Genomic DNA, 18121 nt, shown 5'->3' with positions numbered 1-18121 from the left:
CCCGGTGTGCCACCTGCAATCCTTCATTATTTCTCTGACTCCAGCAGATGAAGCACGGCATAACCTGCGGTCCTGATCCTTTACAAAATTTTTGATTCTTAAATAAGTTTGAAGGGGTTTTTTCACCCTTAGGTGCCTCTGACTAGATCAACTTTTAATAAGTAGCTTAGTAAAAAAAAAAGGAAAGTACAAGGAGTACAGATTCTCCCTAAGGGGGATGATCTCAGTGTCAGCAGGCACTGCGGGGCCTTTGGTCCTACAGCCTCAATACCTGGAGAATATTTGAGAAGCCCCTGCAGCTCAACTTACCATGCCACGGGGATCACTGTGCTCAGCCTGTGGAGAGCCGGCAGCACGGCTCTCCCGCGAAGGCCTATGCTCTCGCTGCATCCCCGGGGATGAAGACCCTTCACAATTGCCCATAGCAGGCAAAAGATTATCTCTCCCACGGCCACGAGGATTAGGCAAGAATCAGGTGCTTCAGAAAAATCGGCCAGCCACGTCCCCGATAAGCGCGGGAGCGGCGGCCATTTTGGGTAACTCGGGCTCTGATGCTGCGCAGGGTTCCGGGGAGGGGGGTTTCCCACCGCCCCCTAATTTAAGCCCTGAAAGGCCTCTCGAGTCGGGAATTGATTCTCCGTCTCCTCCTTCCTTGCCTCCGGGGGGGGGGGGGGCCTTAAAGAGGCAGCACGCCCTTTCTTCACAATTTGTATTGTTACTGCATAAGGCTTACATGGAGGCAGAGGCTGATTTGAATTTGCAGGATGCTCCTCTGGCAAAGATTCCCAGGCCTGTTGAAGATCAGGAGGCTCCTAGGGCCCAGCTACCCCGTCCAACTCTGGACACAGTGGTAACACCGCCCTCTCTACGCCTAATCCCACGCCCCAAGACCCTCTCTCTGCAAACTCAGGCGATGACATTCACAATTCCGCTCCGGTTGAGGGGGATGACCCGTGGGTCCTCCGGTTATTTTGCAGGGAGGAGCTAGATCCTCTGATCCCTCATGTGCTCATGGAACTCGATATTCCAGCGCCGCAGCCAGTGGTGGAACCTTCCCCGGGGGAACCTGTTCTGTTGGGTCTTCGCACTCCTCCTAGAACTTTTCCCTTTCACCCGAGTCTCTTTCAGCTCATGTCCTGGGAATGGGATGCCCCTGAAGCCAGTTTGCGGGTTAGTAGGGCCATGGAGAAGCTTTATCCGCTCCCGGGCGAGTCCTTAGGAATTCTTAGGATTCCTAAAGTCGATGCGGCCATCTCCGCGATCGCCAAGCGCACAAAGATTCCAGTAACAGGAGCGGCTGCCCTTAAGGATCTCCAGGATAGGAAGCTGGAGGTCCTCCTCAAGCGGATTTTTGAAGTGTTGGTGCTTGGCATTAGGGCAACCGTCTGCAGTAGTCTCATGCAGAGAGCTACCCATAGATGGGTACAGCAGTTGCTTATGGCTCAGGAGCTTCCCCCAGCTGAAGAACAGGCGGAGCTGATGGAAGCGGCTGAGGCTTACACAACAGATGCCCTGTATGATGTCCGTACCTCCTCACGCACAATGTCCTCGGCGGTGTCATTAAGGAGGCTTCTTTGGCTCCGCAGTTGGTCAGCTGACATCTCTTCCAAGTCTCAGCTGGGGTCTTTCCCGTTCAAAGGGAAACTTTTATTCGGGGATGATCTGGAACATCTCATTAAGGACTTAGGGGATAACAAGGTTTACAAGCTGCCGGAGGAAAGCCTCGTCGTCCTTGCCCCTTCAGTTCTTTTCAGGGTCGTTTTCAGGGTCAACGTCGTTTTCGGTCAAGTTAGAGCCCCGTTCTTTCCTCCTCGCCAGTCATCGTCGAGGTCCCAGGCTTGGGCCCATTCCTTTCGCGGCAGGCGGCCTCCCCTCAACGGAGCCTCCCAAGGATTCTCCGCCAACAAGTCTACCCAATGAAGGTGCGCGGGCCCATTCCTCCGTTCCGGAGATCGGAGGTTGTGTCTCTCTTGTTTCGCGAGGAATGAGTCAAAATCACGTCAGATCAGTGGGTCTTAAACATTATAGAACACGGTTAAGCTTTAGATTTTGCTCGCCCACTGCGGGATCTTTTCTTGGTGTCTCCTTGCGGGTCTTGAACAAAACAGCAGGTGGTACTCCAAACCCTATGTCGTTTGAAAGCTCTGGGGGCGATCGTCCCAATTCCTCCGGGCAAATGCCGGACCAGCAGATACTCCATTTATTTTGTGGCTCCCAAGAAGGAGGGTTCCTTCCGTCCGATTTTAGACTTGAAGGTGAACCTGGCGCTTCGAGTACCTCGCTTTCGCATGGAGACTTTGAGATCCGTCATTGTGGCCGTCCACAAAGGCGAATTTTTGGCCTCTTTGGATTTGATGGAGGTTTACCTGCACATTGGCATCCAAGAGCATCATCAGCGGTTTCTGTGATTCATGGTGTTGGGAGACTATAACCAGTTTCAAGAGCTCCCGTTCAGGTTAGCGACAGCTCCCCGCATGTTCACCAAGGAAATGGTGGTGGTGGCAGCGGCTCTCTGGCGGGAGGGGCTCATGGTTCATCCCTATTTGAACAACTGGCTGATTCGGGCAAAGTCAGAAGACCGTTGCAGGGAGGCGGTTCAGTCTGTGTTGCATCGTCTTCAGTCACTCGGCTGGATTGTCAATTTCTCCAAGAGTCAGTTGGTTCCATCTCAGGTGTTGGAATTCCTGGGAGCCCATTTCGACACTGTGGTAAGCAAAGTTTTCCTTCCCAGGGAGAGGATGAACAAGCTGATGACTCAGGCTTGCCATCTGTTGGCCCTCCCTTTGCCCAAGATATGGGACTACTTGCAAGTTCTTGGATCTATGGCGTCTACTCTGGAGTTGGTTCCCTGGGCGTTCGTTCATATGAGACCTTTGCAGAGGGCGTTGCTTTCCCGCTGGGACCCCAAGTCCGAAGAGTTCCATTTATGCTTATCTCTCATGGATCCAGCCAAGACCAGTCTCGGATGGTGGTTGGTTCCCGAGCACTTACAGCTGGGGATGGACCTGGAGAATCCCCAATGGATGAGTGTGACAACGGATGCTAGTCTCTCCGGTTGGGGGGCAGTTTGTCAGTCGCGATCGGCACAACTCAGGAGTCCAAGTGGTCCATCAATCGTTTGGAGACTAGGGCGGTTCGTCTAGCGCTGCGCAGCTTTCTCCCCCTCATCTACCATCGGTCCGTAAGGGTTCTCTCCAACAATGCCACCACTGTGGCATACATCAATCGTCAAGGGGGAGCAAAAAGTCGGCCAGTGGCCGCGGAAGCGGACAAGCTGATGGTCTGGGCGGAACGCAATCTCGTACGCTTAGCGGCGTCTGACAAAGCCGTAGTAGACAACGTCCAGGCAGATTTTCTCAGTCGCCAACGGCTAGACCCCGGAGAGTGGGAGCTGTCCGAGGAAGCGATGTGACTCTTGACTCGTTGGTGGGGAATACCCCGTCTAGACTTGATGGCAACTCGGCTGAACGCGAAAGCAGCTTGTTTCTTGAGTCGCAGGAGGGAACATGAGGTGAGGAGTAGATGCCCTGGTCCTTCCGTGGCCCTACGACGTTCTTCTCTGTGTTTCCTTTTTGGCCATTGGTGGGCAAGGTCCTGAGACGAATAGAGTCCCATCAGGGATAGGTGATCCTCGTAGCCCCGGAATGGCCGCGGAGACCATGGTTCGCAGACCTAATCAACTTGGTGGTAGACGGGCCCTTGCGTCTCGGTCACCTTCCGAATCTACTTCGACAGGGTCCAGTATTTTTCGATCAGGCGGATCGCTTTTTCTAGCAGCTTGGCTTATGAGAGGAGACAGTTGAGAGAAAGGCTAGCCGGATGCGGTTATTTCCACCTTGCTACGTGCACGAAAGACCTCTACTTCGCTCACCTACGTTAGGGTCTGGAAGGTTTTCAATTCCTGGTGTGGCAGGTTGAAGGTTTCCCCATGTAGGGCCACCACTGTGCACATTCTCGCATTCTTACAGGAAGGCTTAAAGAAAGGCTTGGCGTACAGTTCACTTCGGGTGCAAGTAGCGGCTTTGGGCTGTTTACGAGACAAAGTTGATGGTATGTCCCTTGCAGGACATCCTGATGTGGCATGCTTTCTGAAAGGGGCCAAACATTTACACCCTCAGGTGTGTCCAGTGTGCCCTTCGTGAAGTTTGAATCTGGTCCTCCAGGGGCTGTGTGGTCTTCCTTTTGAGCCTCTCAAGCGGGCTACGCTGAAGGATTTGATGCTCAAGGCGGTGTTCCTTGTGGCTATCTGTTCAGCCAGACGGATAACAGAGATTCAAGCATTGTCCTGCAGGGAGCCGTTCTTGCAGATCTCGGATTCGAGAATTTCACTTAGGACGGTGCGTTCTTTCCTGCCGACGGCGGCTTCAGCCTTTCACATGAATAAGTCTGTGGAGTTAACGGCTTTTTCAGATTTGGATCTCCGGTCTCCTCAAGCTCATGATCTGTGTAAATTGGATGTCTGCCGGGTACTTCTTTGGTACTTAAGTGACTAATGCCTTTCGATTATCAGACCATCTTTTTGTCTTATGGAGCGGTCCTAAGAAAGGACACAAAGCATCCAAAGCTACTATTGCCTGATGGTTAAAAGAAAGTATAGCTTCGGCTTACATATGCCACAGGCAGCAGGTACCAGATGGTCTTAAAGCTCATTCGTTCAGATCTCAAGCGGCATCTTGGGCAGAGATCCAATGTGTTTCATCACAGGAGATTTGCCGAGCAGCTACTTGGAAATCGTTACACACTTTTGCTAAGCATTACCGCTTGGATGTCCAAGCTCCGGACGTAGATTGTTTTGGTAGCGGAGTGCTTCGAGCGGAACTTTCCGGGTCCCACCCCAGTTAAGGTGGCTTGGTTACATCCCAGCAGTCTGGACTGATCGGGTATGTACAGGGAAAGGAAAATTGGTTCTTACTTTCTAATTTTTGTTCCTGAAGTAGCACAGATCAGTCCAGATGCCCGCCCAGGTGAACTGTGTTCTGGTAAGTCCGCTTGATTTCTTTATTTATCTTCCTCTACAGTGAATTTACAGATTGCATTAAAAAGAAAAAAAGACACATAACAAAGGAAGAATGTCTACTCCTGTATATAGTTTTCACAGGTTCTTGTTGTTGTAGTATATTCTTTTGGTCTAGTCATTGGCTGTTAAATTGTCTTCATTCTGTTTTGATATTGATTATACTGAAGGATCGCAGGTGGCACACCGGATTATCAGAGGGTGCCTTTCAGCTTTTCCTCTGATTCCATCTGCTGGAAGGGAGGCATAACCCAGTAGTCTGGACTGATCCGTGGTACTACAGGAACGAAAATTAGCAGATAAGAACCAATTTTCCTATAGGCCCTCTCTGATGTTGACACTCTCAAAAGCATTGGGATCTTCAGTTTCCTCGGAGCCGGGGAAAGACCGGGTCGAGCATCACAGGAAGTCCCACAAACAGTCACCGGTCGCTGTCTGCGCACGGCCTTGGTTCTGGTGCAGCACCGGCGGCTGCCATGCCGCCACCAAAGCGACCCTGTGGTGAGGAGGCCCTATCCTCCGATAGACTTGGGAGTCCCAGGCGTTCCCCACCGATATTGGTGCCAGGCACTGAGCCTTATCGGGGAACTGAGGCCTCGCTACCAAAGGAGCCGATGATGTCGGTGGCCGTAGTGAATCTTTCTCCTCGGAAGACCCAACAATGGCAATCGCTCCAGAGGGGGGCATCGGTGGCCATTGGGGCATCGAGGAACCCCATGGCACTGTTTGCGACAGAAGGACACCGAGAAGGACGTCCAGATGCTTGAGAAAGGGCGTCAATAGTGACTGCCCAGCAGGAAATAACTTTTGACAGAGCTCTCCGCCCTTATAATGGCAGGAGCGGTAGAACCCGTTCCATACCGCCAACAGGGCCGAGGGTTCTATTCAAGGTATTTCCTGATACCAAAGGTTCTTTGCCCCATTCTCAGTCTCAGAGCATTGAACAAATTCCTGCAAAGGGAAAAGTTCAAATGGTCTCTCTGGTCTCAGCAGAGGAGACTGGCTCTGTTCCCTTGACCTGAAAGATGCCTATGTCCACATTGTGAGTCACAGGAAGTATCTTTGCTTTGTAGTTGTTGAGGCTCGCTACCACTATTGGGTACTGCCGTTTGGTCTGGCTTCAGCCCCTCGGGTTTTCACCAAGTGCCTGGCAATGGTGAGGGTGTATCTCAGGCGTCAGGGGGTGCATGTGTTTCCCTACCTGGACGACTGGCTGATCAAGAGCACTTCCCAACAGGGAGCACTAGGCTCTCAACATCTGGCAATCCAGGTGCTGCAATCCCTGGGATTTGTTATCAATTATTCTAAGTCCCATCTCTGCATGTTGCCCCATCTGGACTTCATAGGAGCCATACTGGACACAGTTCAAGCCAAAGCGTGTTTCTTTTTTTTTAATTAGTAATTTTTATTGCATTCCAAGAAAGAGAAACACAGGTGCAACAGTGCACCTAGCATAATTAACAGACATAAAACAGGGACAGCATTTCAATTTTGTAAGTAAACCCTTCCCCTCCCACCCTTCCCGTGCTGCAAAATCCAACATTGTGATACAAATTACATAAAGGACATCAATATGATATGGTGTTCGCCATCAGAAGTCTCAAAAGTAATATTAAAATGTCTGAGGAAAACAAGCATAAGGTAACTAAATTAAATTCTCAAAGGCCAAAGCGTTTTTGCCCCGAGATCAGGCTCTTGCCCTCTCATCTCTGGCTGGCTTGATGCGCAGCAGTCATCAGGTTTCCGCCAGTCTGCTGTTACTCCATTGGCCCGCCTCTGCATGTGCAGAGTGCTGTGGACATTATGGTCGAAATGGCTACAAGCGTCCCAAAACCTCGTGGCACGTGTCTCCGTCATGACACCCCTGCAGGTCTCCCTGCAGAGAATTGGGAGAATCACTCCAATCTGGAACAGGGGATCCCTTTTCAGCCTGCCCTACTTCAGGTAGTTCTTATCACCAATGCCTCCACCCATGGATGGGGGGCCCAAGAGGACAATCTACACACGCAGGATCAGTGGACGGCGCAAGAATCTCTCTGCTAGATAAACTTCCTGGAGCTTTGGGTGATTTGTTACGCTGTTTGGGTGTTTCAGGACTGCCTGTCTCACAGTACAGTCCTGATTCAGACAGACAACCAGGTAGTGTGGTACATCCTCAAACAGGGAGGCATGTGTTCGTTCCTCCTCTGTCAGGAGTCAGTACAAATTTGGTCCTGGGCTCTATCATAGGGCATGTCCTTGAGAGTGATGTACATGGCCGGAGAAATAAACGTACTGGCGGACCACCTGAGCCGCACATTTCGGCCACACAAGTGGTCCCTGAATCAGGCAGTGGCAGCCCAGTTATTCCACCAGTGGGGAGCTCCAGATGTGGATCTCTGCCTCCCCTTGCAATCGCAAGGTGAGCAACTTCAGCTCCCTATCCAGGATGGATGGACTTCCAGCCACATGCGCCTTTGCCCAACATTGAGGCACAGGTCTCCTGTACGTGTATCCTCCTCTTCTGCTGGTCATGAAGACTCTCTTGAAGCTCCAGCAGGACCAGGTGACCATGATTCTCGTGGCCCCGTACTGGCCCAGACAAGTCTTGTTTCTGTTCCTTCAGGCCCTGTCAGTCAGGGAACCCATCTGTCTGGGGACCTCACCCGATCTGATAACACAGGATCAGGACAGATTGCATCATCCAAACCTCCGAGCATTAGCCCTGACAGCCTGATGTTGAGCGCCTAGTCCTGCAACCCCTGGACCTCTGACAAGGTGTCTCTCAGGTGCTGGTAGCTTCCAGGAAACCTTCCACCAAGAAGTCTTACCAACTGAAGTAGAGAAGATTCTCTGCTGGTGCAAGGGACATGGCTCCAAGGTTCTTGGATTGTTTGTGGCATCTTTCCAAGGCTGGACTTAAAACCACCTCGGTCAGGGTCTACCTGAGTGTGGTTGGTGCTTACCATCAGGGTGTTGTGGGCACACCCATCTCTGTTCAGCCCATAGTAGGTCACTTTATGCCTCTACACATGTTCGCTGTCCATTACTGCCTGGACAAGGATGGTTGCCAGGAAAGTAGCTTCGGCCAATCTGTCCTTCGCAACCTTTTCCAGGTTTAAACCCAGCTCTCCCTGCCTAAGGCCCACTGTTAGGGTTCAGGCTGCCTCCCTCTGTTACCAACAGCACCTTAGTTTATTGTGCCTGTTGGCACCCAGTTAGGGGCTGTTGGTCATTGTTGTATCCGGGAGCAGCCTGTAGCTTGGTATTTACCCACATGTGAGGGCTACCATCCTGCTTGACCTAGGAGTAGGAGAAACAGGTGTTCTCCTAGGACAGCAGGATGTTTTTCGCTTGTGAAGAGGGACCCTGCATGGATGCGCGGATAGTGGCATGCTGGGCATACTCAGTTTTAGAAACTTTGACAAAAGTTTTTCGTGCCGGGCTCCATCTGATGATGTCACCCACATGTGAGGACTAACATTCTGCTGCCTAGGAGAGCACCTGTTACAGGTAAGCAACTCTGCTTAATCCACTGTAAGTAAATAGACCCTGATGTTTATCAAGTTCCAAAGAGAGTAAAAAAAATAATATTAAAAAAAAAATTGGGGGCACATAGTCGCAGGCCATTTTAACCACAAAGAGTGGTCTGCTTTAAAAATGTCTTTTCACTGTCTTGTAACGTGCTTATTTTTTCTTTTAACAGTTCTCTTTGTAATATCCGTGATAGCTCTTTATACCTTTATACTCTTCATCATGTTGCATCCGGTTGCATCTATTGACAGCTTTCTAGAGGTGAGACTTTTGTTTTGTGTCTACACAGGCAACTGCTATACTTCATGCCTGCCAGACTTTTCTTCTTAGATCCATCATTGGTAGTTATAAAGTTTGCTAAATTTTTGCTTGTGAATCCCATCCCAAGTTTGCCTGTTAAGTTTAAAAAAAAAAAAAAAAAAGAAAACTTTTTGGAGAGTGTTCATTACAGTATATTTGTTGTTTTTTTTTGTTTGTTTTTTTACACCACCTCCCAATCTTAGCTGATTGTAAGCTCTGTGACACAGCGAAGTGTTCCCACTCTAACTATGGATAAAGGCTCAGGTTTTTTTAAATGATAGAAGACGCAGTCCTGGCCTCTCTAGCATAATGCCCAGTTCATAGAAAGAAATTGGATCTGAAAAATATCAGGAAACCTGCACTGTGAGAGAGCTGGTATGGGCCTGGGCCAGGGGAGGTGTCAGTGCATGTAGTTTTGGATTTTCAAAACTGCGCATTGTTTTGGCTACAAAAGGTATCCACAGAAAATGCAAATCTCTGTGAGTACTTTTTTTTTTTTAACCCAAAGCAGTTTTTAAAAGGAAAACATGCATATAATTTCCCATTGAGAATTAGTGCAAAATCTGTGAGGAAAATACATGTGAATTTTGCATCTGCCTGCAGTTTTGAAAATTGCCCTTTGTGTATTTTATTTACAAGCTTGTAGATTTTTTTTAAATTTAATTTTTGAATTATATTCTATTTTTTGTGGCTGGTCAGCCACTTCAAAATGGATTATATTCAGGTAGGTATTTCCCTGTCTCCCAGAGAGCTTACAGTCTAAGGGCCTGATTTATTAAAGCTTTTCTTCCATTCTATGTTTATGGGAAAAATACTTAGTAAATGAGGCCCTAAGCTTGAACCTGAGGTCATGAGGACCAGCAATGGGATCTGAAGCCTGGCTTCCCTGGTTCTTAGCCCACTGCTCTAACTCACTAGGCTGCTACTCCATTCCTTAACACACAAAGTATGCAATCACCATATATGTGTACAGACTGCTGTAAATCTGGAAATAAAATTTGGTTCACTTTTTCTTTTTAGCCTGGTAGTTACATCTTTCGTCTTTCTTCCAGCTTGGTCTGAACCAGTGCTGGGATTGACTTCAAGTCTTTGTTCTTAACTACCTGGGGATTTATTCCCTATTATAGTAGGCCCACTGTTCCTAGTCTGGTTGCTGTAGCAATGGTCTTGATGCCAGGAGCCATGCATCAGAGCTCTTTACAGATGTCACCCTTCACAATGACCACGACTCTCCCCCGGTGACTTTGAATGCTGCCTCCATAGCATCCACAGCCAGCCCTGGGTCAAAGGATCTGACTCAGGGCCACATTGGCTTTATAGGTGACAGTGCTTAGGCCTGCTAGAGTACAGTGATTTCTGCACACTGAGCTCTTTACTAAACTTGGTTCCATCTCTGTGCTGCTAGCTGTTACTTTTTACTTCTTTATACCTAGTCTTAAAAAAAAATGTAAAGGAAGGGTATGGCAATGGTACAAGAGGAGGACAGGATATTGGAACAAGAATGAAATACAGAATGCAGCCTCTTTTGTTTGCAAAAAAGAGAGTATTTTTCTTAACTTTAACACTGCTGATACAGTTGTTAACATGAGGTATTGAAATGACTGATACTTTTCCATGTAACTCCTGACAATTATACACATCACTGCACAGACTAACATAACTGAACCTATAGAGGAATACAATAAATAGCTGGCATGAGTTACACCGTACAATAGGGGTAACACGAGTTATGTTTGGATGGAATGTGGTTGCCAGTGGTGCATAGATAAGAGAGGATGGTGATTTCTGAAGGAGAATCTCATACGGGCTTGCAGGAGTAAGTTTTGATTTCTTCCGATCCTCCACAGCAGCCATTAGGGGAGGAAGGAGAGGACTCTGATGGGGGAGGCCCGCCGATTCTTGCTCCGATTGGGGCCCCAGGAGGCCAGGGCCCCCCGGATGTGTCACCCATCGCCGTCCCCCACCCTTTTCCCCGGAGTTCATTGTGCTGATGCACAATGCTTATTTACAGCGCCTGGAGGTTCCTAGGGCGCCCAGCCCGGGCCCGCCTCTCCCCAAGGTACCCAGGTCAACAGAGGCTCTGCAGGGCTCAGGGGGGGGGGCGGAGCCCTCCCACGGGACTCCCCGGTCCACTTCGCGCCCCTCCTGCTGGGGGGGGGGGGGGCGGGATCTGCCCCGGATACGGGGGGGGGGGATCCCCCGTTTCATCCAGATGACCCGACCTCAGAGGCACAACTGGAGTGCGATGACCCGCGGGTCCTACGCATCTTTCGGAAGGAGGAGCTTGAGGACCTTATCTCGCAGATCCTCCAGGAGTTGGACCTCAACCCTCCACCAGTGCCGCCAGTGCCCCCGGTCCCAGTTGTCACCTCCTCGGCCAGGAAGGGGCCCGCTCTTAGCCGGTCTGCGCCCTCGCACCCGGGCTTTCCCCACTCATCCCACTTTTCTACAATTGTTAGCCCGGGAGTGGGATACTCCCGAGACATCCCTTAGGGTCGGCCGCACCATGGACAAGCTGTATCCGCTCCCGGAGGATTTCCTGGAGTTGATTAAGGTCCCGAGGGTGGACTCTGCGTTGTTGGCGGTGACCAAGAGGATGACCATACCAGTGACAGGTGGCACAGCCCTGCGTGATACTCAGGATAGGAAACTGGAAGTCTACCTCAAGCGGGTATTTGAGGTCTCGGCTTTGGGGATGCGCGCCGCCATCTGCAGCTCTCTGGCGCAAAGAGCAAGCCTCCGCTGGGTTCAACAGCTACTGACTTCCCAGGATTTGCCAGCCGAAGAAGCAAGACAGGCGGACCGGCTAGAGTCCGCCATAGCTTATGGGGCAGACGCCTTGTATGATTTGTTCCTCATCCTGGCGTGATCCATGGTCTCCGCGGTGTCAGCACGCCGCCTCCTATGGCTTTGCAACTGGTCAGCGGATACCTCCTCCAAGTCCAGTCTTGGGTCTCTCCCTTTCAAGGGCAATTTTCTCTTAGGTGAAGACCTCGACCAGATCATCAAATCTCTGGGGGAGAACTCAGTCCACAAGCTGCCAAAGGACCGACAGCAGAATTTCAGGACTTTTACTCCTTCCAGATCCCGCTCCTGGGCGCAGCGTCACTACTGCGGCTACAAGCAGCAGGGGCCCCAGACCCTGTCTTCCAGATCATAGTCCTGGCCCCGTCCCTTTCGCGGTCGCAGGCCCGCTCGGGAGGGGACAAGTCAGGGTGGCTCGTCCAAGCCCACTCAATGATGCCGTGCCCGCCCACTCCTCGATGCCACGGATCGGAGGACGAATTTCTCATTTTTACGAGGAGTGGGCTCGCATCACCTCGGACCAGTGGGTCCTAGACATCTTAAAGAACGGCTACACTTTGGAGTTTATCCCGAGGGACAGGTTTCTCTTCACATCACAGGTTTCTCCGCTTCAAGATCTTAAACTGGCACTATCAGTTCCAAGCTCTCCCCTTCGGTTTAGCGACCGCCCCGCGGACGTTCACGAAAATCATGGTGGTGGTTGCGGCTGCTCTGAGGCAGGAGGGGATCCTAGTTCATCCCTATCTGGACGACTGGCTCATCCGGGCGAAGTCCTTCTCACAGGGCCAGTCGGCGGTCTCCAGGGTGGTTCACCTCCTATGGTCCCTGGGCTGGGTGGTGAATTTTGCCAAGAGCTCTCTCACCCCTTCGCAACACTTGGATTTTTTGGGTGCGCACTTCGACATGCTTCAGGGCAAAGTCTTTCTACGTCCGGACAAGGCTCAATCACTCCAGGACCAAGTTCAGTGTTTTTCTGTGTTACCAGATCCCACGTCTTGGGACTATCTGCAGGTCCTGGGGTCTATGGCCTCCACGAACGATCTTGTCCCATGGGCCTTCGCACACTTCCGCCCCCTGCAAGCGTCTCTTCTCTCTCGCTGGAAACCAGTCTCTCAGGATTACCAGCTGGTGCTTCCGCTTCCTCTGTCTGTCAAGGACAGCCTGGACTGGTGTCTGGAGCCGCATCATCTGGCCCAAGGGGTATCTCTAGAGACACCAGATTGGGTGGTGGTCACCACCGATGCCAGCCTGTCCGGCTGGGGGGCAGTATGCAATCGGAGTTCAGCACAGGGGCTGTGGACAAAGGAACAAGCGGCCTGGCCGATAAATCGCCTGGAAATAAGGACGGTGCGGCTGGCCCTCATGCACTTCTTACCATTGCTACAGAATTGAGCGGTGAGGGTCCTATCGGACAACGCGACGACCGTAGCTTATATCAATCGCCAAGGAGGCACGAAGAGCCGGGACGTGGCGATCGAAGCCGCCCTCCTAATGTCGTGGGTGGAGAAGCATCTAGCGTGCCTGGCAGCGTCACAAATCGCGGGCGTAGACAACATTCAGGCCGACAACCTGAGTTGTCTGCAACTGGACCCTGGGGATTGGTCCCTCTCCGACGAAGCCATGCATCTCCTTCGCCATCGCTGGGGGACGCCACGACTGGACCTTATGGCGACGTCCCTCAACACCAAAGCAACTCGGTTCTTCAGCCGCCGGCGAGAGCATGGTGCGGAAGGAGTGGACACTCTAGTGCTCCCCTGGCCGGACCATGTTCTACTCTACGTTTTTCCCCCCTGGCCCCTAGTGGGCAAAGTCCTTCGGAGAATAGAACTTCATCAGGGGCCCATCATTCTGGTGGCCCCCAAGTGGCCACGGCGTCCTTGGTTTGCAGATCTCCTCCACCTGGCAGTGGACGACTCGTTACGGCTGGACCATCTTCCGCGACTGCTTCATCAGGGACCGGTATTTTTCGACCAGGCAGAACGCTTCTGTCTTGCGGCCTGGCTTTTGAACGGTGCCGTCTCCGCCGCAAAGGATACCCTGATGCAGTAGTCTCAACTCTCCTCAGGGCATGGAAAACCTCGACGTCGGCTACCTGTGTGCGGGTCTGGAAAGTCTTTGAGGCTTGGTGCACAGCGCATGATACCCATACCTCAAGGGCCTCCGTCCCTCAGATTCTAGCGTTCCTTCAAGACGGTTTGGACAAAGGACTCGCCTACAATTCCTTGAGAGTTCAGGTCGCTGATCTGGGCTCTCTTCTTCAGTACGCTGCTCATTCATCTCTCTTGGGACAGCCGGATATCGCCCGTTTCCTTAAAGGGGCGAAACTTTTGCGGCCTCCGGTCAGTGATCCGTTCCCTTCCTGGAGCCTTAACTTGGTACTCAGGTCCCTGGCGGGGCCCCCCTTCGAGCCCCAACGAAACGCCACCATTAAGGATATCACGCTCAAGACTGTCTTCCTGGTGGCCATAAGTTCTGCTCGCCGCATCTCGGAACTTCAAGCGCTCTCCTGCAGAGAACCCTATCTCCGGTTCACGGACTCTGTGGTTTCGCTACACACGGTGCCCTCCTTTCTACCCAAAGTCGTCTTTTCTTTTCACCAGAATCAGACGGTCGAGCTTCCGGCCTTCCCAGCGGAGGAATCGGGTCACCTTCGTTCTTTGGATGTCAAGCGTGTTCTTCTTCGCTATTTGGAGGTCACTAATGAATTCCGAGTCTCTGACCACTTGTTTGTATTGTGGTCAGGACCAAGGAAGGGTTCCCAGGCCTCGAAGATGACAATCGCAAGATAGCTTAAGGAAGCCATAGTTACAGCATACATAGGTGCGGGTAGGGATCCTCCTCGGGGGATCAATGCGCACTCTCTCCGTTCTCAGGCAGCATTCTGGGCTGAAGTACAGTCCGTCTCCTCCCAGGAGATCTGCCGCACGGCGACCTGGAAGTCTCTGCATACCTTCGCACGGCATTACCGTTTGCATTTGCCATCATCATCGGCCCCTGGATGTTTTGGCGACCAAGTCATTCGAGCAGGGCTTTCAAGGGCCTACCCAGTGTAGGGAAGCTTTGGTGCATCCCACCGTCTGGACTGATCCTGGTACGTACAGGGAAAAGAAAATTACTTCTTACCTGCTAATTTTCGTTCCTGTAGTACCAAGGATCAGTCCAGACGCCCACCTCTCAATTATGGGTGTCTCTCTTCTGGGGTACTTTCTTCCCTGCTCGATCCACTCACCGCACACTGTTTGTCGTTATGGTTTATGCTCGTCTTCTGGAGATTAGTTCGACTCCTAAGCCTGTTGGTTGGTTTTGCTCTGCAAGTTTCAGTTCCATGGCTTCATTGCCTCAGTTGGAATTTTTCATGTAAGTTAAACTTGATCCAGCCTTGATATGTGTTTTTCTTTTTGGCTTTGATATTCTCTATACTGAGCTCCTAGTGAGGGTGCACATGTCCTTATAGCAGCACCCTTCGAAGCCTTGTCTGACTCCATCTGCTGGATGGGGGACATAACCCACCGTCTGGACTGATCCTTGGTACTACAGGAACGAAAATTAGCAGGTAAGAAGTAATTTTCTTGTAGGAGACAGCAAGCAGGAAATCCATGGCAGCAAGAATGAGATATGGCCCTCTTACACGTGGAAATATGAACATAAGAAATTGCCATGCTGGGTCAGACCAAGGGTCTATCAAGCCCAGCATCCTGTTTCCAACAGAGGCCAAACCAGGCCACAAGAACCTGATTTCTATGCTAGCGTCAGAACAGAGATTTATTTTACTGAGTGCTTTTGTTAAATTTAGTTAAATTAAGTAATTGTACTTTGAAACGTGCATCATCATAAGTTATAAATTCACATTGTTTAATAATGTTTCTTTACAGCTGGTTTGCGTACCATATGAGTGGCGTATAAGAATGCTTATCCTGATCATTGTCAATTCTGTTGTAGCCATTTTAGTGGAGGTAAGCAATTCTGTATAACTGTTTGACCTTTTTCTTTTCAACATATATTTTTCTGAAATAAAAATGAGCATGGATGTCGCATCTTTTTAAGTATCATGGTATAATATTCAGACAATAGTTATTATAGTTTCAACAATAGTGGATTCTTCCCAAGTATAAAAATCCCTTGAGAGCTGGAAAGTTGAGGTTTTTGTAGCTTGCCAGTATGCGCAGCTATCATCTCTCTGCCTTTAGACTTGATGGTAGTATAAATTTGGATTTAATCAATTTTGCTTGCTTGCACACACTTGCTCTGCACTGCTCCTGTATTAGTGGCTGTTAATATCTGCATTGATTTAATCCCTGTGGTGCAGTGCTTTTATAACTTGCTGTTACAACTCAAGCTAATACATAACACTAGAGATCTTATGAAATGTCATCTCATGTAAACCATTGGACATTTCTGGCACCTGTACTGCAAACAAAGCAATATTGATTTATTAAAAAACACCATGCAAGGGTGCACACACATGCTGGAATTTTAAATCATCCATGCAAATATGCATATATAATATAAAACACACCTAGCATACATATGTGCGTTCCTAACTTTAAGCAGTTACATGAGGAAATGTTCACACATCTTTCCTTAGGATGTGTCAGCTCTACATGTGTAAGTGAGCATGTTTTAAAACATGCATGCATAAAGGAAATAACCAGTTTGACCACTTAGTCCACCAGTTTGCCCAGTCTATCTCTAGGTCATCAAGACCCCTCTGGTTCTTCTGCCTGCACTCCCACCAATTTACCCAGACCCCTCACCCAGTCAGTTTTTGGCTATAACGAGTTTTATTCTAACTTACATCTGAAAAAGTGCAGAAGTAAATATGTGCTGGTAATAGCCCGATGCGTGCTGCATTCATCAGTTTTAAAATCGGGATTTACGCATGTAAATGTTGGCCCTGACCCACCCCAAATCCGCCCCATATTTTTTGCGTGTTCTGTTGCTTTTCCAACCAAGAGAATTTTAAAAGCTGCCCGGGTACGCACATAAATGCTGCAGCGTGCACGTCTTGGAAGTTTTCTAAAAGGGGCGGGACATGAAGCCAAGATGTGCGCTGAGGCCCTCTGCCGCGTAACTTTTTCTGTTACGGATGCTGTGTAAGTTATAAAATATAAATAGGCAGATCTGGGATAAATGGGATTGAAGGCTGAAACTAGGGAGGTTTGGAGGACCTTTCTCTTAACTAGGCAAACTGCCACACCCCTTTTAAAATCCCCTGGTTTATGTGGTAGAAACGGGATTTACACTCAAAACTGCATGCCCACTTAAAATTTGGTACACATGCGTGCGGCCAGGCTATTTTATAACATGCACACACATACATGCGCAAGTTATAAAATAGCCATGTCCCTGGGCATGATCAGACTGTGTGTCCGTGCCCAAGGCACTAACTTTAACACTAGTAAATTAATATGAAATTCATCTGCATGCCATTTAATACATAGTGATTAATACATGGTATAACAGCAGGTTAGAGCGCTTTATTATCCCAGGACAAGCAGGTTGATAGTCCTCACATATGGGTGATGTCACTGAACGGAGCCCTATCATGGAAAACTTTCTGTCAAAGTTTCTAGAAACTTTTGACTGGCACACTGAGCCCACTGAGCATGCCCAGCATACCATGATCCCTCGAGCCACAGGGGTCTCCCTTCAGTTTTCGTTTTTCTGCGCTGCAGTTATCATCTCAGTGAAGGAGCCCTGTGTGAATTCCTCACACAAAGTTGAGAGAAAAAGTTTAAAAATCTCTCTCTTCATCCCCTACATAGGGGTCTCCCTGTCTCCACTGACGGTGATTACAGGGTTTTTTTCCCGCTTCGATCGGGTTTCAAAAAATATTTTTGTCAGAAGGCCGTCGACGGCTGTCCGGCCTTCATTATGGCAACGGGCTTAAAAAAATGCCCGGTGTCCTCACACAATGTCGATCACCGACCTGCATGTTGAGTGTGTCCTGTGCTTGGGTGAGGCTCACGATGTTTCTTCCTGTCCTCAATGTGCTGAGATGACCGCCAAGGGCAGGAGAGCCTGACAAGAGAAGATGGAACATCTCTTCCATATCCGACTGATTCCGTTGACGTTGACCCAATCGTCTCCGGCCAGAGCATCTAAAAGGTTGGTCGTTCGAAAATGTCGCACTGACGGCTCCGGAGACCGACTATCACCGACTCCGTCTGGGGCTTCGGTAAAATCGACATCCGTGCTTGAAAAGAAGAGCACCGAACATAAAAGCATCTGCATCGACGGAGGTCGACGCCAGAGGCTTTACTGTTGCCGAGAGAGCCATCACCGAAGAGGTCTCGTCTGCAAGAGCCATCGAGGCTGACCACTCCAAGGCGATCCCCACCTGCAAAGGTGCCTGGTATCGAACCACCACAGGGACCTGTGGAAGTGCCGATTACACCTTCTCTGCCACCACCTATAGCTGCTCTGACCTCACCAGCTATAAGGGAGGAACTGGACGGTTTTATCCTCCAGGTAGTGAAAGAAGCTCTC

General features: G+C 50.0%; 1 protein-coding gene across 8 annotated transcripts in view; it reads left to right on the top strand.

Moving 5' to 3' along the window:
- ATP13A3 (ATPase 13A3) overlaps positions 1-18121 on the top strand; it is a 535999-nt gene that overhangs the window by 428529 nt on the left and 89349 nt on the right. For all 8 annotated transcript variants that reach the window (XM_029615360.1, XM_029615358.1, XM_029615363.1 and 5 more), the window contains 2 exons: positions 8700-8788; positions 15505-15585. In XM_029615360.1, the coding sequence (XP_029471220.1) occupies positions 8700-8788; positions 15505-15585 (170 nt within the window). The remainder of the gene's footprint in view (positions 1-8699; positions 8789-15504; positions 15586-18121) is intronic.

This window comes from Rhinatrema bivittatum, chromosome 9 (genome assembly GCF_901001135.1).
Source record: "Rhinatrema bivittatum chromosome 9, aRhiBiv1.1, whole genome shotgun sequence".
NCBI classification, from domain to species: domain Eukaryota; kingdom Metazoa; phylum Chordata; class Amphibia; order Gymnophiona; family Rhinatrematidae; genus Rhinatrema; species Rhinatrema bivittatum.
The sequence above is the reverse complement of the archived record's forward strand: the minus strand, read 5'-3'. Positions and strand labels throughout refer to the sequence as shown.